General features: G+C 40.6%; 1 protein-coding gene across 5 annotated transcripts in view; it reads left to right on the plus strand.

Moving 5' to 3' along the window:
- ENPP2 (ectonucleotide pyrophosphatase/phosphodiesterase 2) overlaps positions 1-7,375 on the plus strand; it is a 105,114-nt gene extending 97,739 nt beyond the window's left edge. For all 5 annotated transcript variants that reach the window (XM_032858424.1, XM_032858426.1, XM_032858425.1 and 2 more), the window contains 3 exons: positions 187-319; positions 2,050-2,206; positions 6,774-7,375. In XM_032858424.1, coding sequence (XP_032714315.1) covers positions 187-319; positions 2,050-2,206; positions 6,774-6,944 — 461 coding nt within the window. In that variant the 3' untranslated portion in view covers positions 6,945-7,375. The remainder of the gene's footprint in view (positions 1-186; positions 320-2,049; positions 2,207-6,773) is intronic.
- Positions 7,376-24,888: the final 17,513 nt, after the last annotated feature.

The following is a 24,888-nucleotide window of genomic DNA, read 5'->3' on the forward strand; positions in this document are numbered from 1 at the left end:
TTCCCTTTGCCGGCTCATAAATGACACACACACAGCTGGTACTTCAGGGCGAATTCTTTTCAAGAATCGCAACAGCTCTACTGTCTCTTGGCTTGTGACCTTTGGCTTGTAGAATGCATCCTAAAGAGAATTAAACCACAGCAAGGAGTTTTTGTTCATGAATTACAGATTTTTTCCCCCCCACAGGAATCTGGAATTATTTCCAAAGGGTATTGGTGAAGAAATATGCTTCAGAAAGAAATGGAGTTAATGTGATAAGTGGACCAATTTTTGACTATGACTACGATGGCTTACATGACACACAGGATAAAATCAAACAGTAAGTTTGTCATTTCTGCTTAGGGTGTGGTTTTAAATTCTAAGAGCTCACTTAAGGCTTTTTTTCAAATATTCACACATTCAAGAAGAGCTGATACCCCTGAAATCCTTTGCTCTTTGAATCTCCTAATGATTTCTTTGGTGCTTTTGGACCTTTGATGAAACATGGTAATGGTGGTTGGAATGGAATGGAGTTTTGTGGTGAAAACATAGACTTTTCCATTCCATGAGAGAAATGTACCAAAAGATTTTTTTTTAATTTGTCATTTATTCTTTAACAACTCTTCAGTGGAAAGATGATAATTTTCCCTTATCTCTATTCTTTTGGGGGGGGGGACTTTTGGAATCCCTTAGATTTTCTGGTTCAGTATGTCTTTTTTTTTTTAATATTTTATTTATTTATTTGAGAAAGAGAAAGCAAGAGACGGAGAATGAGTGGAGGGGGAGAGGCAGAAGGAGTGGGGGGGTTGTAGACTCTCCACTGAGCAGGGAGTCCGCCATGGGGCCCAGTTCCAGGATCCTCAGATATGACCTGAGTGGAAATCAAGAGTCCGCTGTTTAACCAACTGAGCCACCCAGCTTCCCCTCTTTAGAAGTCATTTAATTTTATATGTGCATGAAACAGAGAGTGGCACAAAATATGGGAGGGTTTAATTGTGCTTTACAGATAATTAGGAATAAAAAGCTATTTTTTCACATATATAATTAATAGAACAGTTATCCTACTCCCTTTCTCATCATACATACAAGAAATTTCATCTTACTTATACATTTATTTTATTGCTAATCATTGTAACAGTGTTTAGCCAAAATTAAGTTATCATATTTCAATCATATATTTTGAAAATGATTGAAATTAAGGTAATAAAATCCAGGTAAGGAATTGTGAGTTTCTGTACTTCAGTTTACTGGAAAAGATTTTTTTTTTTTAATTTCTTGGTTCGTCACTAGCTCATCAGTCCTTAGTATTTCCTTGAGTAAATGAGGTCTCTGTACCAAGTTCAGCATCTCATTATGGTTTGAAAGGGCTTGTTATTCCCCTTTCTCCAGTATCTCTTCCCTCAGGTCCACTTTACACAATTTTGTGCAAGCTATCTTCCTGAAACATGGGATCTCGTGACGACTCTTCCTGGCACAGAAACCTTTGATGAGGTCTTACTCCTTAAACCATAATGCCCAAATCCCACAACTTAGCCCTCAGAAGTCACCAAATTATGACTCTTTTTTTTTTAAAATATTTTATTTATTTATTTATTTGAGAGAGAGAGAGGTAGTGAGAGAACGCAGAAGTTGGGAGGAGAGGCAGAGAGCGTAGAGCCCAATGTGGGGCTCAATCCCAGGACCCTCGGATCATGCCCTGAACTGAAGGCAGATGTTTAACAGATTGAGCCCCCAGGCACCCCAAATTATGGCTTTTTATTGACTCTTCCAGCCTCATATTTCTACTCTCTTGATATGTTCATCCTGTCCAGCTTCTAAGTCTTGGCTCGTGTTGTTCTCTTTGCCTAGACCATCACTTTCTCTCTGCCAAGTCTACAGAAAGAGGGGATTCAGGCAGCAAAAGTATTAGGTTCAAAACACAGAAGTCTAGTTCTTAGAAGTGAAAAATGATTCTGTTGAATGGGAGTTAATTTTAATGACTTAGGCAATATTCATTGGTCACCATTTAAAAAAGAAAGCTACTATGTCAAACTACATCAGTGGTCATTTTATTTTTTCTCCTCCCTCCAGGTACGTGGAGGGCAGTTCTATACCTGTACCCACTCACTACTACAGCATCATCACCAGCTGCCTGGATTTCACTCAGCCGGCCGACAAGTGTGACGGCCCTCTCTCCGTCTCCTCCTTCATCCTCCCTCACCGACCTGACAATGACGAGAGCTGCAATGTGAGTTCAAAAGACCAAGTCTTTTAAAAGGAGTCACCTTTGTTTCTTAATGTAGATTCCCACCAGGGAAACTTACACACTTACTATGAGCCTTTTGGACTATACAGTGTAACCAAGTAGAACGAAGAAAGGATCCAAACAAAACCTGACTTATCACCTGGGAACTTGGTGTTTGTCACCTTCAGTATAAGGGTGTGGGGAGGAGGAGTATAAGGGTGTGCATTTCCTGTGGTTCTAATTATGTGTTCGATTTTGTCCACTGATCAAATTACCCAAATGTCTTCGCTTTTGCAAGAGACATACTTTGTAAAGGTAGGATGACAGGAACAACATTGTGATACTTGTGGAAACTAGGTAAGAATTCACGGGGTTCTTTATATTAGTCTCTACTTTTGTGGATGTTTGAAAGTGTCTCTAATAAGAACTTTTTTTAAAGACACATACACACAGGCATAAATACATTATAAATCAGATTTTTCATCTACTGCTAATTATGAGAACAGTTGTAACAGGTGACCCCATTCTCAAATAGCACAGATGACTTGTCCACAGAGGCAGGAAGGCATCTTGAGGAACACCCTGGCAGGGGATGGAGCCATGCTGTGGGCTCCTGGCTCTGGGCTCATTCTGCCTATACTTGGGGACCTATCACATCACTTCCCCAGATCTCTTTAATGTGACAGAATGGCTGCGGTCCAAGATTGATTTTAGAATAGTCCCTATGATTTTGCATTATAGACTAGAAGGAGCAGGCATGTAATCTAGGGAAGAGGGTTTTAGTCACAAATCCTACTCAGTTCCTAAATTGTGTAAGTTGTGGTGGGAAAAGCAGCAGTCTGCTAAACATACTTACTACTCTAGGGGTCTGTTGTGGGCCAGAGCAAATAAAACAGGGGCAGAAATGGCTACAAAAGGCAAAGAGCTGTAAGAATGAGCACTGGGTGTTATACACAACTAATGAATCACTGAAAACCACATCAAAAATTAATGAGGTACTATATGTTGGCTAATTGAATTAAAAAAAATAGCTTCACCACAGATTATCAGCTTCATGGACAAGGTAGCTATTGGACTATGGCTTCAGCTGTGGGTAAAGATGGCGGCTGTGGATATATCCAAAGCCAACTAAGCAATACGGGAAAAAATGGAAATTTGAAATATGGCCAAGAAAGCTAATGAAGCTTGACCAGAATATTGAAAATGAGGGTTATGGTGGGATATAAGGTTTGAAAAGTTGTTTGGAATCAAACTTAAAATAAAAATAGTAGCAATAGTAGCCATAGTGGCAGAGGTAATCATTGCCGCCATTTTCTGAGTCTGTGTTGCCAGCCAAGAATTGTGCAGGTCCTCGTCATAAATTATTTCTAATCATCTCTTTACTCTACCAGGCAGGCGTATATGGTCTTCCCCCCACTCCCATTTTATTCACTGTTTTGAAAGCTCTAGGTAATAAAGGAAAAGTGATGATCCAATGTTACCTGGCCAGTCAGTAGGAGAGCAGAACTTCAGATTCAAGTCTTCTGACTTCAGAAGCCCATCCTCTTTCAAGTTTATCAGATTTCCGTAGCAGAACCTTGGGACGTTAGAAACTTCTAGTCGCACAGGCATTAGGTAGCCACGGAAAATGCTGACACGTAACAGCAACATTTTAGGCTTTAGGGAGATAAATTGAAGTTGGAATGGATCAAGCATGGTGCTCAAAGTGCTTTGGCAAGATTCACGGGAATGAGGTCATAGAACAGGAAGTGAGGTTATGGTCTTGGGAATTTCAAAAAGAGGGTGGAAGGCAGCAGTATAATACTGAAGGATCGGTAAGATCTTATCGGTAATTTGATGGGAGGTGGAGAAGCAGGGGAACTGAAAGTGAAAGGCGGTCGTCAACTTATTAGCTCAATGTCCTCCATTTTGATTACTCATAACCACAAGAGTAGCCAGCAGTGTACCAGCGTGATGTAATGCCTCGGCAAAACGTGATATACTTTCTTTGGACTTGAGTTTTACTACAAACTTATGGGGAGGTGAAAATTTCTGCAAAAAAACTAAACCCATATATTATGGGGTGAAATTCTAAATTGCCATGCATTTTTAAGACAGAAGACTACAAAGACATTCCAGAGTGATAGTGGGCCACTTAAGGTACACCCAGATTCCTGGGGAGTATATATTCCGGTCTCTGTTATTAGGAGAATTTGGTGATGGGACGCTCAGTTCAATGGCATTCTTCAGTCACCCCAAATTGCACAACTGCCAAATGAAATCCACAGACATCCTCCCAGGTCTTCCGACCCTTTCTGGCTCTGGACTCTGCTTAGAACTTAGAGATATTTCTTGTAGAGTTCGTGGCAAGCCTGTGTCTTATTCTTATTCTGCCTGCACAGATGCCTGTCCTTACTTTGAAGATTACCTTACAACTGCTGGGGGTTGAATTCACAAACTTACTTAGGAGAAAGTCAGGGAGAAAAGGCAGGTGAAGAGTAAATGTCTGTAGCAAGAAAGACAATAAGCAAGTTGATGGGTGGGCTTTTTGTTTGCATTTACCTTCTTAATTATTTATTTTTAAAGCATTTCCTTCCTTTCCCTTGGTGCACATGAACTTTGATTTGAATGTTCCTAGTTTTGCATTTCACACCAGAGTCTCCCCTAGCAAATATTTCTGTGGATTGCCAGCTCGCATCAGGCAGAAGATATTTTCTTCCTGTGTTGTATGGCCAGTATTTCCTAACCACTAGTGGCAGGCGAGATTTCTGCATGTGAGAACCAGAAGAAAATGCCCTTCAAGTGAAATTGGCAAATTACTTCCCAAGGAAAGAAATAGCAAAAGACAGATTTTTTTCTTCTTTGAATTCTTATAATCCCAGCTGTCCACTATTTAAATTAGGAAAAACCTTTCCACCCCTTTGTACATTTGAGTGACTGCATTTACAAAAGAGAAATTAGACCACTGAAAAATCAAATAAAGAGTTGAATATGAAAATTCTCCCAAAATATAGCTTCATGCTTACTCTGCTTACTCTGAGGGGTTCCTGATCCATTTGGAGACCTCCTACTTCGTTAATTATATGGTCACAGTGAGGATTGGTCAGTACCGTTGTGGGCAGAGTTATATTTAGGCCTGTCTCTTCCTGTGAATCGTAGAGAACTTGGTTAGCTTGGGTTAGGAGGGTGGGGCACGGAGGGTTAAAATCCTTACTTCCCCAGCCTGCAAAGCAATTTCTTCCTATTTCTTCATTTTGCCCGGGATGGCCAGGCATCAGCTTCCTGAACCAACACCCTCGTGGTACATTTTTAGCACTGGCAAAAGCTGCTGGAGCTCTGTGTCCAGGTCTGTGTGGGTTGGAGCTTTCCGAGAAAACCCATTGCAGGTTCTCGGGCTTTGGTGGCGAATTCATTGAGAACACGTGCGGTGAAGGAGTTGGGCGAGGGCATTTTTGAACATGCTCAGCCTTGGGACACACAGCCACCCTTCAAGTTGTAGAATGGCTCTTGGGAGCTATTGCATTTCTGGGCAGCATTTGGGAATGAAATTATTTGCTCAGGTCTACTGATGAAGGTAGGCTTATCCCCCAGAATTCTCAGGACTCTCAGATCTCATTCTTTCTCTCGACTTCTCACAAAAGTGAAAGAAGATATTTATAAAGTGCAAAGTACTACTCCTCCTGAATTACTTTTTAGTTTCATCATAGATATGAATGAATTATTTGGTGTGGGACATCTGAACATCCGTCATTGGAATTTGTGCCAAGGAGGCCATATTGGCAAATTGCTAAGACAGAAAGAGATTTCCTTCCTTTTTTCTATGACGTTGTTTCCTTACTTTATCTTTGCCCCCCACCTTCCTTTTTCTTCTTATTCCCACTATCCAAAAAAGCTGATGAAGTAAGCATTATTTTCCATGGGAACCAATGAAGAAAGCCTAGAGAGGTTAAGTAGTTTGGCCAAGGTCTCCTCTTTAGGGAGTCATAAAGCCACAATTCCAACCTTGGTTTCTTGGGCTTTAATGCACCAGATGTAGCTACTGAGCTGCTTTAAGTTGAACTCATTATTTAAATATCAATTCCTTGCCATTTGATAGACCATGTATGTACTTGATATCATGGGCTCTTCCCAAAGACCAGGAACACACGTGTGAGATTTTGTGCATGGGGCATCAGCTCTTCGCTTTCCTCAGAAGTCAGAAGAGCATTCCAGATTACCCTTGCTCTGTGCTCCCCTGTGTGGTTTGACAATAGTGGGGAAAGAAACACATCGCTGAATCCTCCAGAGCCTTTGGTTTTTGTAATTTTATGTTCTGAAAACCTATTGAGTCAAATGCCCTTTCATACCACATGTCTCATTTATCTGGTACAGCTAATTGCTTTTGAAAATGTTCTCAGCCAAGGGCACGCATTTGTGGCACGTTCCCAGCAGGAATGTGGTAGAGCAGCTGCAGAGGCCCGGAAGGAACAAGACACACCGGTTCTGGGTTCAGGAGGATGGAGGGCTCATTTGTGGACTCGCAGCAAATTGACTGTTTGGAGAACCTGCTCTGGAAAAGTCTGGCTCTGATTGTCCTCTGTTTCCACTGCAGAGCTCGGAGGACGAGTCACAATGGGTAGAAGAACTCATGAAGATGCACACCGCTCGGGTGCGGGACATCGAACAGCTCACCAGTCTGGATTTCTTCCGAAAGACAAGCCGCAGCTATCCAGAAATTCTGACACTAAAGACATACCTGCATACATACGAGAGTGAGATCTAACTATCTGATCACCTGCAGTGCAGTCTTATCAACTGGTGTATATTTTTATATTGTTTTTGTATTTATTAATTTGAAACCAGGACATTAAAAAAAATGTTAGTATTTTAATCCTGTACCAAATCTGACATGTTACGCCTGAATGACTCCACTGTTTTTCTCTAACGCTTGATTTAGGTAGTCTTGTGTTCTGAGTAGAGCTTGTAATAAATAATGCAGCTTGCATTTTTAGTGGAAGCTTCTAAATGGTGCTGCAAATTTGATATCTGCATTGAGGAAATATTAATTTTCCAATGCACAATTGCTACATGTAGTCCTGTACTGTATCAAAATACTGATTTTGTAAAGTTGCATTCATTTACTGTTAATTATGACAGACATATTTAAACCTTATAGACCAATCTTAAATATAATAAATCACACATTCAGTTTTTTTCTGGTTTATTTGGCCTGTGTTTCACTTATAAATTAGAGGGTTTGCTTCGGATATATTCATGCATGAAAAGCATCCTTTTTTTTTTTGTATTGAGCCCTCTACCTCGCTAATAGAATGCAAATAGTCAAAGGGATATCCATGATATTCAGTCACAGTGGCCTGGATGAAATAATTTAGGTACGCATCTCTGAGAAATCAGGAGGGCAAAAGGGGAGGGGAACCAGAAGACCTTCTGAATACCCTCTCTCACCAATCTCTTTCAAAAATATTTTGACTTTTGGAGGAGTAGGTTCTTTTGATAAGTTGGTTCAAAGCTCTAAGTATTAAACTCAACTGAGACTCTCTTAAGGATATATTTCACTTAAGGTCAACCTATGAGCTATGGAGGATATAAAGAGAAATAAGATAGTGGGATGGAGGATAGTTATAAAAGTGTAACTAACCCATTTAGGTCAAAAATAATAAATGCCAAGTGAAAAGTGTTAGTAACAATAGAATAGGACAAGGGTCATAATGATAGGTGGGATGATTGTAGATGGACACAGCTTTAAGTAATGAAACACAGAGTAAGGAAGTCATTGAGAGATTTTCAGTCCTTCTGATTGTGTCTTGGAGAAAGGATCACATTAGTGTCCTCATATCTCTAATAGTTGCTAATCCCCCTTTAAAAAAGAGAAGAGGAAAACATATGGCTTTGTTTTCATTATGTGAATTTTTATAGTTGCCCCTTTTATGGTCAGTGAAATGGGGTTTTAATTTTTATAAAGTTTCCTTTAAAAATTAAGAAGGAGAACATTGTGTCAAATAAAAAACACATTACAGCAGAAGTAGGAGAGATTTGACTGGGATATGGGAACCGCGACGACAGTAGTAAGGGAAAAAAGCCATAATTGGAAACCAGCTGTTGGAATCCCTGGGAAGAAGTGAACACGAAGATACTAAAGACTGTTGTAATTACTGAGCGCCCACTATGTTCCACGCATATCTCTAGCCCTTCATATGCCTTGTCTCTAAACACTGAAAAATGAGGAGTTCAGGGGAGATTTTACAGAAAGGAGAAAAATGAGGACGACAATGCGAAAGAATGCTTGCATTGGGCTTTTTAGTTTGTGTGAGGGTGAAAGTATGAAAGAAATGAATTGGAATATGACTCATTCTTCATCTGATAGGCAATAAAGATGTATTGATCACTTGATACATGCCGGTACTGATACTTTCTGTTGGGGACAACACTGTAAAATATAGATGTGTTTCCTGATGTCATGCTTGTGGTACATGCTGTGAAGAAATTAGACAAGTGCAGGGGGACAAGGGGTAGGAAGAGAAGAACCTTGTAGATGACATGACAGCCAAGACTTGGAGGGTGAGAGGGGCAGGGACCGGAGAGTAGAGTGTGGCCAAGGACTGGGGGTGGGAAAGATCTTGGAATGTGTTAAGACCCAAAAGGAGACAGGTGTACCTGAGCACAGCGGCGAGGTGGATAGGGACCAGGCGACTAGATCCTTAGAGGCCCACTGAGGCATTTGGATGGAAAATGAAGAAATGTCAAGCAAAGGTGAGACAGAATCTGATTTAGTGTTTCATATTATTAACATACATCTGCAACAATGACATGGTATGTTCTAACTGTAATTCCACATAAAATACCCCTGATAACTATTAAGGGCTATGATGCTGTTTCCCAACAGTAACATTACAAGAGAGGGGTCAGTTCTGCTTTTTTGTAAATAGCGGCAACCATTGCAACCTCCTTGCTTAGCTGGCTTTCTGTATCACCTCAAGTTGAATTCTTCTCAAAATAGGTTGTATGTGAGGCTTTTGGGGTGAGTGGTGGCAAATTTAGTTGACTACCGCTGCTCTATTTTTATCCAGAGGTCAAATCTTTCTTTCTCATAAATAAACTTCATCCCCAGAGAGAACATCAACCACTCTGTATTTCAGGTGAGTGGCTTTGCCGATAAACACATGTCATTAATTGTGGGGCTATTTACAAAAGTCCCTGAATGGACAGGGCCTCTATTAAAATGAGTCCTGAAAGACTATTTTAAGTTGGGGTATTTGTTATTTTTTTATATTGAGACCTCAGTCCATTCATGCTTTCATTGAGCAAGTTGCCAGCAGCTCGCTAGCATGGTGGTCCTGTGCGAGGGGATGGATTCAGAAACTGCCTCTAAAATGAGCTCATTGTAAATAGTGTAAACCAGAAAAGCAGCCACATAGTTTCCCAAGAGAAAAAACATTTGGAATTGTTTTTAGGAGAGTTGACTTTAAAAAAAAAAAAAAAAAGCTCTGAACAAAAGTAAGGTTTGGGGCCAGTTTGCTTTGTAGAACTGCCCAAGAGCCAAAGCCCCCAAATCCAGTGCCCATGATTCCTCGTGGTGGTTGGGAAGAGGGTGGGTGCGGTAGGTCCCGATGATTTCTCCTGTTTGGATTTCTCTCACTTCAACTGTCTCTCACTGTGTCTTTGCTGAGTCAGGACCAGGCTGCCTTGTGGGTGGGAAGTGGTAAAGGCAATGGGAATTCTCCCATGACTTTGAGCAGAGGGACAGTATGGGACAGTGAGGAACCAGTGTTAGATGTTTGAGTTTGTAGGTTGGGGATAAATAGAACATTGCCAGAGGTCCCACCAAGAGTGGCGGGAGTTCCTGTTTGGGCTGCATTTCTAGGAAGCACATGTCCTTGACCCCTCTTGGCAGGGATGTTCCATTTTGGCTGGAATATAAAAATGGAAATGATGCCCCTGCCCTTCGAAATTTTGCACTCTGGCTATTGGGAGCAGGCAAAACTCCAGTTCTTGTGTGACACTGGGCCCTGTTCCCTCTAATTCCTTCCCTGCCTTAGGTAGTTCCTCCCAGAAAACCTCAAGTGGTGATCAGTGTGCCATTGAGCTATTGAATGTTAAAGACCTTCTGCAGCACTCTGGAAAAGGAAGAGCACCAGCATTTCAGGCTAGAGGCAAGGGGACAGGCCATGTCAGACCACGGTTAAAAGCTGAAAATTTGCCAGGGCCCCTGGGCGGCGTAGTCAGTTAAGAGTTTGACTCTTGATTTTGGTTTAGGTCATGATCTGAGGGTCGAGAGGTTGAGCCCCGAGTGGGCTCTCAGCTCTGATTGAGGAATCTGCTTGAAATTTTTCTCCTTCTCTCTCTGTCCTTTCTCCCACTTGCACTCTTTCTCTCAAATAAATTTGCAATTACATGATATTGGGCAACATAAATTCCAATTCAAATTTTTTCATCTGTAAAACACTGATAATAATACCTATATCTCAGAGTTGGTGTAAGAATTATGGTAGGATATCTCATTGAAACCTAATTTGTAAATTTTCTCCTTCACTTTTATCTCTATTTCCCGCCAAAGAAGACATACCCTCTTGAAGTATTTTTTTGGCTTTGGGTCTTTTTGCAGAGTAAGGGCGGGGAGCCGAAGTAGTCTGAAATGAATGGATTTCTTGTCTTTTGTGAAACAGAAATCCACTGAATAGGTGAAAAGAAATAGCTTTTAGGAGGGTCCTTTCCTTGGATTCAGAACTGGAGAGCAGTCTGTGGATCTGAGCTTATGGTTACACTCCAGGATGTGCTGTGTGATCCTTTTGGGGAGCTGGAACCTTAGGCCCTGGGGGTCCTGGCCAGAGCTTGAAAACAGGAAATTAACAAACCTCAAGGAACCTAGACACATGCACAGTGAAGATATGCACATCAACTGAACTTCTCATATCATTTTTCCTTTATTAGATTCTGGCATCACCCTGGCGGGGATGAAGGGAACCTGAAGAAAGACTAAACGAAAACATGATGTAAGCCATGTAAGCTGGACACATAGATTAGAAATGAAATTTATTTAAGGCAAATAAAGTTTTACTTCCTGTGGAGTGAGATATCTACCAGCTACATTTGGAAAATGCTTAGCGCCATGCTTGCTACATGCCAGGTGTTCAATAAATATTACTGGGACAAAATCAAGCTCAGAAAAAAAAAGAAAAAGGCATGGAAAGAGCAGTCTGAGAGGTAGGAAACAGTGGGTATTATGAAACTCAAGGATAAAGACACTTTCAACATGGAGGTGGTGGTCAGTGACATCAAATGCCAGAGAGAAGTTAGATGGGAATTTGAAAGCATCTGTTGAATTTTGCAATAAGGTGGTCATCTTTGATCATCCTGAAAGGACATTCAGTGAAGTGGCCCGAAGAATGGTCAAATTGCACTGGGTTGAGGAGAAAATGGGAGAGTACACTGGAGGCAGTAAGTAGACTTACTGTAGTAAGTAGTAAGTAGACAACTCTTTGAAGAAATAAGACATAAGAAATAGGATAAATAGACAAAAATGCAGGCTGAGGGTAGAGTTGAGGGAGGATTTGATTCTATCTAGGATGGGAAAAAGCTTGTACAGGCTGTTGAGATTTGACAACCCTGCAAAGGCACTACTGGGTAAAGCAGTTGCATGGCAAACACATTTGAAATTGAAAGCAATTGATGAAGTCAGTGGTAATAGATCTGCCTTCAAATCAAGGAACTCATAGAATTACCTCTTGGGGTAAGTGTTAGCATAGCACACATTGTGTACATCACACTTTGCAAAATAGTAGCCTGAAGTCTGGATACAAAGCACAGATTGCTTTGTTGTGCCCATGGGATATTTTAAAAAAAGGAATTAGATGCCAAATTTGAAAATCAACAGATTTCACATAAAAATCCAGCTTTTTGACTTCTCTTAAAACATTAAGAGTTTTTTGGTTAGTCCCTGAAAGCTATTGTTTCTGTCAACAATCAGTGGAAGCCCATTTGACTGCTCTTAAGGCCATCATTCTCTAGAACAGCAGTTGGCCATAAATATTTTCCATAAAAGGTTTTGCCATCCAGTTTCTAATGACTCATTTCTGCCATTGTAGGTGCAAAAGGAGCCATGGGCACCACATCAATGAAGGATCTTTGCTTTGTCCCACTAAACTTTATTGTGGACACTGAAATTTCAATTTCATTTCATTTTCATGCATCAAGAAATATTGCTCTTTGGCTTTTTTCCCAACCATGACAAGTTTTCACTGTTCTAAGTGTTGTGGCCAGATAGAAACAGGTGGTTGACTGGATAGTTCCTAACTGCCGCTTTGGATCACCACCTGTCCCATTGTTCTTTCCATTCTGGATAGTGTACAATTCCATTTTTAATTGTGTTTTGCATTTTAATTTTCTTTCAATTTGTTTTTCTCCAACTTGCCCTACTACATCAATTTACTTTGCTTGTCTTTAGGCATTTGACTTTGATCCCCATGTAGGGTTACCAGATGCCTTGGATTGAAGGACTGTCAGTACTAAAATGAGGAAAGTTTTGGGCAAACCATGAGGAGCTGGTTTACATTATTTTACATTTCTGTTAGTACTTTGCCTTTGGAAAGGCATTGCATCTTAAATAGCTCATTTTTTAAAAGATTTTATTTATTTATTTCACAGACAGAGATTACAAGTAGGCAGAGAGGCAGGTGGAGAGAGAGAGGAGAAAGCAGGCTCCCTGCCGAGCAGAGAGCCGGATGCAGGGCTCCATCCCAGCACCCTGGGATCATGACCTGAGCAGAAGGCAGAGGCTTTAATCCACTGAGCCACCCAGGAGTCCCCTAAATAGCTCATTTAATAATCTTCCATCATCTTTCATCTCTTTCCTTCCATAGAGCTTTGTTTGCCATCTCTTAGTAACTTTAGCCAGTGTTGTACTTTAATCTCTTTATCTCCCTCATCTCCAAAGTGGCAGATCTTGTCTCATTCATTATCTGTTCAGAGCCCTTTGCATAGTGTCTCCCATGGGTCTCTTATCATCAAGTGATAGATGGTGACTGATGAACCTCATTCTCTCTTCACCTTCTGAGACAGTTAATGTCATTATGGGTGAAAAACGGCTGAGATGAAGATCTAATGGTAATCTAGAGGCCCCCATCTTACTTACAACTTCTGTCTTACTGAAATGAGAACTCTGTTTCTTCTTTGTGTTGGTGACATCCTCTCTGGGCCTTGAAAATACTCCAGCCAGAAACCTGAAGTTTCTTTGTCCTGTTCCCCTCCTTTGCTGAGACCCAGTTTCAGACTTGGTCAAATGAGTTCAGCCTCTCCACTGTCCCCTTTCACATAAACAGCCTGAATCAGGGACATGAGGAAAGGCCCCATGGCTTTGAAATCAGATGTGGGTTCCAGTCTGGACTCCACCATGTGCTGGTTTTCAGACGTGTTTCTTACATTGTGACCAGCTCATCCTGTAACATAGGGATGGTCATAGGTATGTCTTCAGATATTGTGAAAAGTAGAGATAATGAATATTCAGCACCTAGTATTATGTCTGATTCAATGACTCATCAGCTATTCAATGAATCAGCAGTAAGATAAACGCCAGGTTAAATCATGAATTTAAAAACCAGCGTTCTCTTCTTAAGCTGCCACTAATTTTTGAAATTATGTGCCTTGTCTCAAACATAAAAGGAGAGCAAGTTGGAGAATCTCTCTAGCTGAAGTCAATGATTAGAATTTTGTAATTTTGAATTTCTGGACTTTACATCCCACTCCACCCCTAATCTCTGGATCTTTGTCTACTCAATTTATTTATTTATTTTTTTTACTTTTTTGTCTACTCAATTTAAATGTAGAATTCTTTATATAACTTTCACCAATAGTTTGTTCCAAAGTCAAGATTATTTACTCCCATCTTTGTGTTTCCATCACAATCTATCAAAGAGATGATATTTATCTTGACACTTTTTGGTGAGTTGTTTGCCACTGCTTCCTCCCTGGCTGGGGCTATTTGGATCATAATCTCCATTACTAGTGATGTACTATCGGTTGGCTAATTGAATTTAAATTTTTAAAAAGTCTCCATTATGCATCAGTGTATTCTTGCTATCCACTAAGAACTTGATAAATGTCCCAGGAATGGATGAATGCCTAAGAACAAAGAGTTTTAAGTGATTTTCATAGGGAGAAAAGAACATCAAATTACCTTACTTAACCAAATATGTATAACATAAATTGCTTTTAGATTTTTGCTGCCTAGGGACATTGCCAATGGCTGGGCATTTCAATACCCATCTCTTCTCACACTTCCCTCTTGATCTTTACTCCTTTTGTATTTCTTCTTCCCTAATCAGCTGCTTGGAGAAACTTGACTCACCCAGCAAGAGGGACTGAATTCTAGAACCCAGTGACATTTTGTCTTTGTAGTCAAGTTTTTGCCTTCCTTTACCTTTGAGACAAAATAAATTCAAGGGATTCTTAGCAGTGATCTGGGCACTCTAGCTCTTTTATGTGATTTTAAATTATATAGGTTTTTTTACACATATTCCCTACCTGACTATTGGCAAGACATCTTGTCCCTTAGGGATTATGAAGAGAGAATCCCTGTGAAAACTCTGGACCAGATTTTACGATTCTTAATTTTCAAACACGATCTCTAGCTTAGGTTGGGCTGGTTGAGAATATTGACTCATTCACTTATTAGCAATGAGAAGTTGCACAGTCGCTTAACTTCACCAAAGCTCACTTTCCTATCTGTAAAATGGGGTTAATAAAGCACCTACCTCAAGGGAGCATTATGAGAATTCTATTAGATAATTGCAATAAAGCTGGCATGCAGATTGGCCAACACACACACACACACACACACACACACACACACACAATTAAACTGTCACATAAGTCAGACTATTTAGTTGACTCTTGTTTATCTTCATTGAAGCTATCAGAATATATAGATCATAAAAAAGACTCCGTAAACTGTGAGGGGAATTTACAGTGTCTTTGGCTGCTGGGATCCACCCCTACGCTTTTGGGTAGAAGAACTCCAATCTCCTCCTAAGATACCACCTTCCCTTATCACTCTGAATTCACACAATTTGAGTGATAAGGATCCACTCCAGTTTTATGGGCATGTTACTCAGATCTGACCAATTTTGATTTGTTTCTCCCTGGGCACAGTGAGTGGTTCTGAATGGCATGGGACCTAATCAGGACCAGAGACACAGTGGGACTTTGGCTCGAACATCCAGAGAAATTCTCTTTCCCACTAAACTTGAACCCAGGAGGATGTAAAGCTGGAACGAGATATTCTTCTTCCTGGAGAAAAGACCACTCCAGGTATGGTATATTATAGTGGGCACAGAACAAGGTAAAGAGAAACAACCTGGCTCCCTGCCTAAGCCAAGCATTACCACTAACCCTTTCATGGGCCAACAAATGTCTTTTTTACTTCAGCTAGTTTGGGCTTGAATTTGACACATAATTGAAAGAGTTCAGACTCACACAGGAGCTGGTCATTTTGTCCATTTGTCCTTCTCCAGATTAAGGTATAAGAATCAATCCCAGACTGAGAAAGCAGTCATAGTGACACAGCCCCCTTTCACCTCTACCATCATTAACTGCTTCATCTCAAAGCTCTTGCTTCAACTTCTTTTTGCCACACTCCCACCTCCATTAATTCAACTTGTCTATGACCTTCCTGGGCACAGTCATATCCTCCTATGAGCTCCCTCCCAATACCATCAGTAGCTACTGGTCTTTGACTGACTCTAACCTGGCCTCCCACACCCTTCAAGGGCAACAGTGAACAAACACATAACCAATACTAATCTAGCAACTGGTCCCATCACATTCCTCCTGAGATTTCTCAGTTATAAGGATAAACCTGAGTGTCCAGATTTTGCATGAGGCTGGTGAGGACCTTAGTTCCTTTCTTTCTTGCAAACCCACAGACCAGCTCAGCTTATTCAGTTGAATTAGATCAGAGGAGCTCCAGAGGCTTCCACTGTGAAGCTCGCAGATTCCTCGCTTGTAGAGGCTGGAGAAGAAGGGGAGGCAAAGGAGAGCCAGAGTGTGGTGTGATCACAGTATAATTTTCCTCCCTCTGGGAGCAGTTCAAGTGTATTCTACAAATGTCAGGGAACCGATGACTCATCAAATAGTCGAGTGTTGGTTTTGGAAAAGGCAGAGGAAGTCACTGCTTTGGAGCTCAGTGATGGATTTGCACTAAGGTGAGATCTCATCACACCAGTGGGACTGAAATATTGGCAGTAATCCCTTGCTCTTTTCTGAGCCCAGGAGAGGTGCCATGTCCCCCAGATCCAGGAGTGGGGTGACGTACTGGTCGTCAGAAAATATTGAGCATAAGCCTTCCAAAGGTAACACCTCCTGTGCCTCCAAGGACCAAGCTGCTGTCTGCAAAGTGAAGCTTCAATTCCCTTAAGACAGAAAGGGGACCAGCCTCACCTTCTGTCCCACCGCACTGGCCAAGAGGAAGATGTGGAGGGCATCTCTCACTTGGTTCATCTAGGCAAATGTGAGCTGCAGATGAAACGCAGCTGTAAGAGAAAATCTTGCTAGACATTTCCACCCTTGGCCCATATGTCTGCTCCACTTGCTGAGTTTGGTAAGTGAGAAAGCACAACTATTGACTCAGAAGCATGAGAGAGGGGCACAAGCCCAAGAAAGGGAAAAACAACAATGGATGGGACTATTCAGCAAAGCCCCCAGTTCCTTACGTAACCCTTGCTTCATGTGAACTCATGCTACCCGCATGTTACAGGTCATATGTAGTGCTGATGTGAATGATGTGTTGAAGTGGAGATAACTCATGGGGGGGCAGTGAAGTCATGTTCTATGACACTCCTCCTTCTTTTTTTTTTAATGGCCTTGAGCAAAGACTGTAACTTCCTGACCATTTCTACATGCTCCAGAAAGTGTACACCTCTCCTGTTCAGTCTTTTCTTTTTTAAAATGATGAGGTGTGGGTAGATCCTTGTGTACGTTTGGTGGTAGTGATGAGAGTTAGGAAGGAAGTCCCATGGTCACTGGGCCTGTTCCATCTCCTCTTAATAAGTCCTGGTGGTAGAAGTAGGGAAAGGGAGGGAGACAAGAACCTGGCCCCAGTTGCTGGCAGCCTATGGTGGACACTCCCTTTTGAATGTGGCTTACAAATGGTAATTATGTCCATAGCTTTTGGCCTTCATTGCAACTCTGGGATGCTGGGAAAAGGGCTACTCAGCAGCCTGTAACACCTACATGTATAAAGAGAGCTTCAGTGACAGTCCTCATACTTGCTCTTCTCCCTTTCCTACTTTCTTGATCATCGCCATTGTCTCACATTGCTATGGCAAAATCCTAACTTACATCTGCTTTTCCAGGTCTGTGTCTGAGCAGTGTGGTGATCCTGGAGAAAGCCACATGGGAGGGACATAGTGGAGTCACAGCATTCATGATCATCCCTCAAATGGGCTCTCCATCTGGCCCATCAGCTCTCTTAATGACTTTCTAGAATGCCCACCATCACTCTGCCCCAACAGTTGACCATGTTTCAAGGCTCTTTGCTCTGAGCTTTTGATTTCTTCTCTTACTTCCAGTGGCCGTTGGAACCATCAGATTAGAAATTTCTTTAAACTCTGTACCTGTCTGTACCTGCCCAATAGCAGAACCCATCTTTACTTCCAGTTATATTATTGAGGTATTTCTCCTCCTAAGGTGAATCCCTCCCCTTGTGCTTAAGTTCTGCATTCTTCCATCTTCCCAGAGACCTTACATTATCAATGAGTCCCCGCAATGAAATCTTTTCATAAATAGTTAAACACGCTTAACTCTCTCCAACCTGCAAAAAAAAAAAAATTAAATTAAATTAAAATTCCTTTTATATTATACATATCTTCTCTTACAGCTTCTTCTTACTATTTTTCTTCCAATAGTCTAATCCTTTCCAATTTTCAGAGCCAAACTTCTCAAAAAAAAAAAATCTGTCTACACTTGGGGCTTCCATTTCCTCTGTACTCTGCACCTGGCTTCTGTCCTCTCACTGCTCCGACAGAGCTCGCTAAGTCCGCTAATGGTCTTCATGCTATTTATTCCAATGGCAGCTTGTTAGTTCACATTTTCTTGACCTCTCAGCAGTATTTGATACCACGGCCTCTTTCCTTCACCATCATTCTGAAATGCCACACCTTTTTGAACTGCCTCCTTCATCTTTGGCTGAGTCTTTCTCTTTGTAGCATGTTGCTTTTTTTTTTTTTTTAAGATTTTACTTATTTATTTGAGAGAGAGAGAGAGAGAGAGCATGAGTAGGATGGGCAGAGCAGCAGGCAGACGGAGAAGGAGAAGCAGAGTCCCTGCTGAGCAGGCAGTCCAATGTGGGGCTCAATCCCAAGGCCCTAGGATCATGACCTGAGCCAAAGGCAGACACTTAACCAACTGAGCCACCCAGGTGCCCTGCATGTTGCTTTTCTAACCTGCCATTAAGTATTAAAATTTCTCAAGGCTTGATCTGAAGTACCCTTCTCTTCCTTTTTTTTTTTTTTTTCTGTGTATCTTTTCTCTCTGGAATCTCTCTGATTATGTGACTGCCTTTAGCATTTAGTTAGGGACAACCTCTCACTTAGTCTCTAGTCCAGATCTTACTTTAGATCCTTATGCTTGTGTGTCAAAACTTCTTTTTTTAAAATAGACTTTATTTATTTATTTGAGAGAGAGTGAGAGTGCACGGAAGCTGGGGCAGGGCCGGCGGAGGAAGAGGGAGAAGGAGAAGCAGAATCTCCACTGAGCACAAAGTCCAATGTAGGGCTCGATCCCACGATCCTGGAATCATGACCTGAGGTGAAAGCAGACACTTAAAACAACTGAGCCAGCCAGGCGTCCCCATATCCAAATTTCTATTGCATATCACCCCCACATGTTTCAAGGCTACCTTAGACTCACGATATCCAAAACAATGTATAAACTTTCCCTAAACCAACTTTTTTGGTATTATTTGCTATTTCAAAGAATGGCAGAAAGGTGAGTCAATTTTGCCGTTATCTTTGATCTATTCCACCATCACTAAACTTGTCCATTTTACCTCCTTTTCTTTTTCCTTCCGGGCACTTTGTCTGCTTCATCCTTTGCTTGTTTAACCCTTACTGCTTCCCAGAGTTACTGTAAATGCTTTCTATTTGGTCTTCCTGCATACGCTGTGGTCGTTTTCCAACCCACAATTCATGCAACAGAATGATCTTTCCACATGCAAACCTAATTATGGGTATCAGTCTTCTCCTTCCTCTTCCCCATGTCAACTATCTACTAAAAGTCCTTAATATTCCATTGCTCTTTGCCAAAACACAGAGAACTTTAATATGACCAACAGAATCATTTATTTGTACTGGTCCCTGATACCCTCTCCAGCTCCATCAGCCATCACTTCCTTCCTCACTTTGTGTGCTTCTGTCACATGGGCCCTTCTTTTGTTTCTTGATTAGGTTGGGTTCTACATGGACACAGGACTTTTACACATGCTGTTCCCTGGAATAAACTTCCTTTCTTCTTCTGTCTAGTTCAGTAACATTTACTCTTTAGCTTGCCAGATAAACATCATGTCCTCAAGCATTTCATGACCTCACAATATCGATCAGAGTCTTTTCTTATGTGGTAGAATAGTATCACAGCATTCATCTTTACATGGGATAGCGCATTCATCTGGGCTTCATATCTGTCTGTCTGACTAGACCATAATGGAGAGCAGTGATTTGCTCAGCATTGTTGTCCCAGTATTCAGAACACTATCTCAAACTTGTTAAGCACACAACAAATATTTGTAGAATGAGTGAACCAAAAGTCCTGTTAGGCTCCATTGTCTTCATTGTGTGACTTACAGAATAAGTGATAGCGTTGTGTACGCTAACATGGGTAGGTATCTCTGACTCTAGAACAAGAAATACCTGATGTACAATGGCTTGTGCAGTGACTGAAGCAGCTTATTCACAGTACCCTGTGGGTGTGTATGTGTGTGTGTGTTTATTGTTAAACAGAGACCATGAAATTTTGCCATAGCTTAAGGAGGCTTAGATGTAGGTTGACTATAGGTCCTGATTTACACTTGTTGTCTGAGTGTAATTATTAATAGTGTGATTGTTCATCATGCCTTCTTTAACTCTCTTTGACATTGAACCACACATGATTTGGACATCCTGTTTATAGGCAAGGCAACAGGGCCAGTGTAAAGAGGTTTAGGGTTAGGAGCCTTCAGTAGTAGTTCCAGCTCTACTTTTAGATTTGATGGTGGTGAGTTACTTTAGTAAGTTTGAAAGATGAGGTTCTTACTAGCCTGAACTTGGTGATTTTTGTGGGATCTTCTGGCTAAATTATTAAAGGTAGTTTGGGTTTTCAACATGGGTAGGAGGGCCCACTAAGCTTTAGGGACATGAGCAAGGCCAGAGAGATATCAAACATGCATAAATTTTTAGATCACAAGGAACTTGGTAGGAGAGGGCAGAAATAGGTTGGAGATTGTAAATTAGACCATTTTTTAATGATCTAATTAGAAGAGACTATTTATTGAATGAAGTAAGATGAAACACAACTTTCAATAATTCTGTAGGACAGACATGGATCTGAGGTATGTAAGAAGAGTATATGAGAAACGTTCTTGAAACAGATACAGTTAGAGGTGATAGAGGGCCAAAGCTGGGCACTAACAGCAGTAAAGAAAAAGGACTTGGAAATCAGAACCACCTTGAGGTAGAAATAAATGTTTGGTGACTTGGGAATAATTGGATTGGGGAATGATTATTCAACAAATATTTTTAATACCTGTTTTGTGCCAGATATTACATGGTGTCTTGTAGTACAAAGATGAAAAGACTTGATTATTGATTTCAAGGAACTATATAAGTTAACAATTGTAATGAATACAACATAAATATTGGAATGGGCTTATGTTCAAAGAGCAGTTAAATCATAAAGAAGGAACTTTTAAGTCTTCCTGGGTGAATAAGGATAAGCATCATAGAAGAGGTATTTGCCTTGAGACTGAAAGAATGAGCATGGGAGGTGGTTGGATGAAAGCAGATCAATGCCAAGACTTATGTCTTAATCATCTTTCTTTTCCTAGAACCCTTATGGTGTCTACAAAATGCCGGGCTCTAGAAAGAGGTGGCTACAAAGGGAAGTAGAGGAGGATGAAGCAATGAAGGAGAGGAAGGAAATGATGACCATTCAGAGGTTGAACTTAAAGACTGCTTTGGTATCTTCCACATCCTGAATGGCACTGCGCTAGCTTGAAAGGGCTGGATCTGCCTTTGAAGTTAGCTAGCCTGCAATTAGGAGAGCTTAGCCATCAGGAGACTCTGACTCAATAAGCAGAATTATAAATTTCTATTCTAATTACGTTCAGAAACCTTAAAAGATTTGATTATATTTTGGTCTAAGGGATAGGCCACAAATTTAAAGGAGTCAGAAGTCCTGATATTTTCTGGAATCTTTCTGCTCATCTTTAATTGAAAGGATATTTACTTTTAAACTCAATTTTCAGGTCAATCCAATTATGCTTCTCCGTAACACATGCTCTCATTTCACCTTGGCAGATTGGTTTCATTAGAAATAATCTATGGTGGGGGTAATGTTAACATAATATTGCTTCTAAACTAAGCACAGTTTGATGAAAGATTTGGATGTACTTGGTGGGTTGCCGTTCCAATTTCAGACGTTTTGCTGGCATTCCCTGAAAGTCTGCCAAGAGCAGGGGATGACAGCTAAATGGGCTTTTCATACTCTGAGTGTGGCGGTGAAGGTTTAGCCTTGTGACTCTTTCTAAAAGCCTTGGGGAATTGATGATCAAGAGGCCCCAAACTCCTCTGAGAAATGTTATTTCAAACGAGTACTTGCCAATTCCAAATTCATCAGTTAAAATTTGAAGATGAATTAGGTCACCTCTCACATTTATACATTGTTTAATCCAATTTGCAATGTAATGTCACATGCATTATACCATTTGATCCTCATAGTAACTCTGGGTTGTAGTCAAGAATGGCCTTGCTTTTTCCATTTTATGGGTTTTACAGATGAGAACTAGGTTTAAAGAGAGTAATTTGTATGTCCATATTTGCACAGATAATTAAATGTTTATGAGGTCTGGAAATCAACTTGGTCTACTCATTCCCAGTCTAGTGCTTATTATACTTAACCATGAGGACTTACATGGTGAAGCTTTAAAATATACTCATTGAATAAATGACAATTCAGTCTTTGCAGCAGATAATGTCCATATGACAGATTTAGGCAGGCAGGCCTAATGAGGATAGAAAAAGCACAAAAGACAATGACTTTGCTCTTTAAGGTTTGAGCTTTGGTGTATCCTCTTGTCAGCTCAATGGTGGCCTTACAGATCCATTAGTCCAAATGCATATCAGCTTATCATACATATACCAGGCATCTCCTTCCAAGACAGAAAGGGCTCCATAAAGAATAAAAAGTGACTGTGATGGTAATCTTTTATGGGTAGAAATTTCATTTAACAAAGATGATCTGCCTTACCAGCTTAATGGTATAAATGAAGCTCCTTCTTTGATTTTTTTGATATTCAAATTAATTGCCTCTCAAGTTGCTTTAGCAGAATGGTATTTCTGGTCTAGATTATTGTACCTGCTGCAGTGATTTTTCAAGAGAGAACAGTCTGAACCCTCATTGTTATCTGCTGCTAAAGAATTTACAATTGTTATGGCTCTTTGGTTTATTCTCATGGGAAGATGTTATTTTCACAGTTGCTCATAATGACTCTTGGATCGGGAAGAATTCAACATCAGCAAAAATCAGTGCTCTTCCTATGAGCAGTAGAACCTGGCTTTGAACCTAAATTTTAAGTCCAGGCCCCACCTTTCTTCATTGTGAACTCCATCTTGAAGGCATTGGTGGACTTAGATTGACATAATTGTAATCTATCAAAGAGGGTTTAATGTTGAACATTGGAATAGAAGTTGAAGCCTCTACCACCTATGTATCTAAAAGTTCCTTAACCTCTGTGCTAAGTTTCTCATCTAATCACAGCAATGTCTTTGACACAACAGAATATCAGGAGTGGAAGTGTTTTGGTAAATACCCCCAAATGATTCCATTTAAAAATGTCCACTCACCGTATCTTTACCTATCTTAGGCATTTTAAGTGATTCTTCCTGAAATCAAGAAGTCAGGAAGGTACTTCCTCAAATTTTTTACATAGCAAAAACTAAGAATGAATTTATGTTTGTCTGCCAAGACAACTTGATATAACAGTATTGTAGGCTACTGAAAAAGTTGAAAGCCTTAGTGTGACACAAATATTTGAATAAGCCTTCTGTATGGGAACAGACATTTGTTCTGACATTTGAATACTGAATAGATATAAAAAAGAAATCTAAACAATTAGATAAGAATAATGAATTTATGAACATCTGATTTACAAATACCCAGGAAGGCTATATTTTACTCTATTGTCAGAGAAAAGAAATAGAAAGAATTGTCTTCTGTTAGAATGCCTTAAAGGGAAAGAAATGGACAAAAGTGAGGTGACAGGAAAGGCAACAGAGCTCTGAGTCCAAGAAGGGAACCAGGGTTGATCTGTAGCTGATGTGAAAATGTTGGGGCCAATGGACTAGTGAAAGAACTGCCATTAAGTTACAGGTGCAGTGGAGTTGAGTAGCCAATGGCAGAACTGCCATGAAGGACAGCAGATGGCAGAAGGGTTCAAGTCCAGGGGCACTGGTGCCATCTCTGATGACAGTGAGAATTCTATGGCAGTGACATCATTGGTAGTGGTGATGGTGTTCTGATTGTTTTGTCTCATTTTATTTTCTTTGGAACATCATTTTCTAGCTTTCCTGTCCATTCAGAGAGCTACCAATTTTATTCCACTAAATTACTATTTTTGCTTAAGTTATTCAGGGTTATGTTCTGTCATTTATAAACAAGAAACCTGACCATTGCAGATACTGGTCTGAGTACATGCAGGTATATCTCAGGAAATTGTGAAAAATGTGGGGCAATCTGAATCAATTAGAATTAAAAGCAATCGAAGTTCAGTTCAAATTCAGGGATGATAATCTGGAAGTTCATGGCATGCAGTTGGGAATCTGCCAATTAAGGCAAGAATTCAGTACAGTGAGTAGTTTAATGTCCTAAAATGCAATAAGAACCCATAGGAATTTGAGAACTATGGGTTGAGGTGTGTGTTATTTGGGATCTCAGCAGGAAAGAGATGGTACACTCTATTGGGAGTTTTGAAGAGAATTTAACAGAGGGCTTATTTACAATATTGTGGGCAGGGCTAAGAAAAATCAACAAGTAGTTTAGGGATTTGAGCTACAAGATCCCTTACTGCCCCCTATGCCTGAAAGAGCAAGGTCCAATTACTAGAACTTAGAGAGAACCAGAGCTGCAGCTGTAGCTGTAAGGTTTTCTGATAGGAACTGTGGACTTTGGTAGAAGAATCCAGTCACTGCTAACTCATGGTCTGGCAGGTGGTGGGGGGGGGGGTCAGGGAAAAAAGTGTACCCTATCTTCATCTAATTTTCCTCACATGCATTGCGTTGTCCAGAACCTGAAGTGGTAAAGTTAAGGTCACCTGGTTGATACAGTACATGGCACTTTTTTGGGGCAAAGAACAAGGAGGGGAAAAACGAAGTGTAGATCAGGATGGGCAAATGGAAATTAACATCACAGGACAGCTAATTCTAATGACATTAGATAGCTTTGAAGAGATAGACCAATTCAAATTCTTA

The sequence above is a fragment of the Lontra canadensis genome, unplaced genomic scaffold (assembly GCF_010015895.1).
Source record: "Lontra canadensis isolate GAN:19392208 unplaced genomic scaffold, GSC_riverotter_1.0 scaffold15, whole genome shotgun sequence".
In the NCBI taxonomy this organism is placed as follows: Eukaryota; Metazoa; Chordata; class Mammalia; order Carnivora; family Mustelidae; genus Lontra; species Lontra canadensis.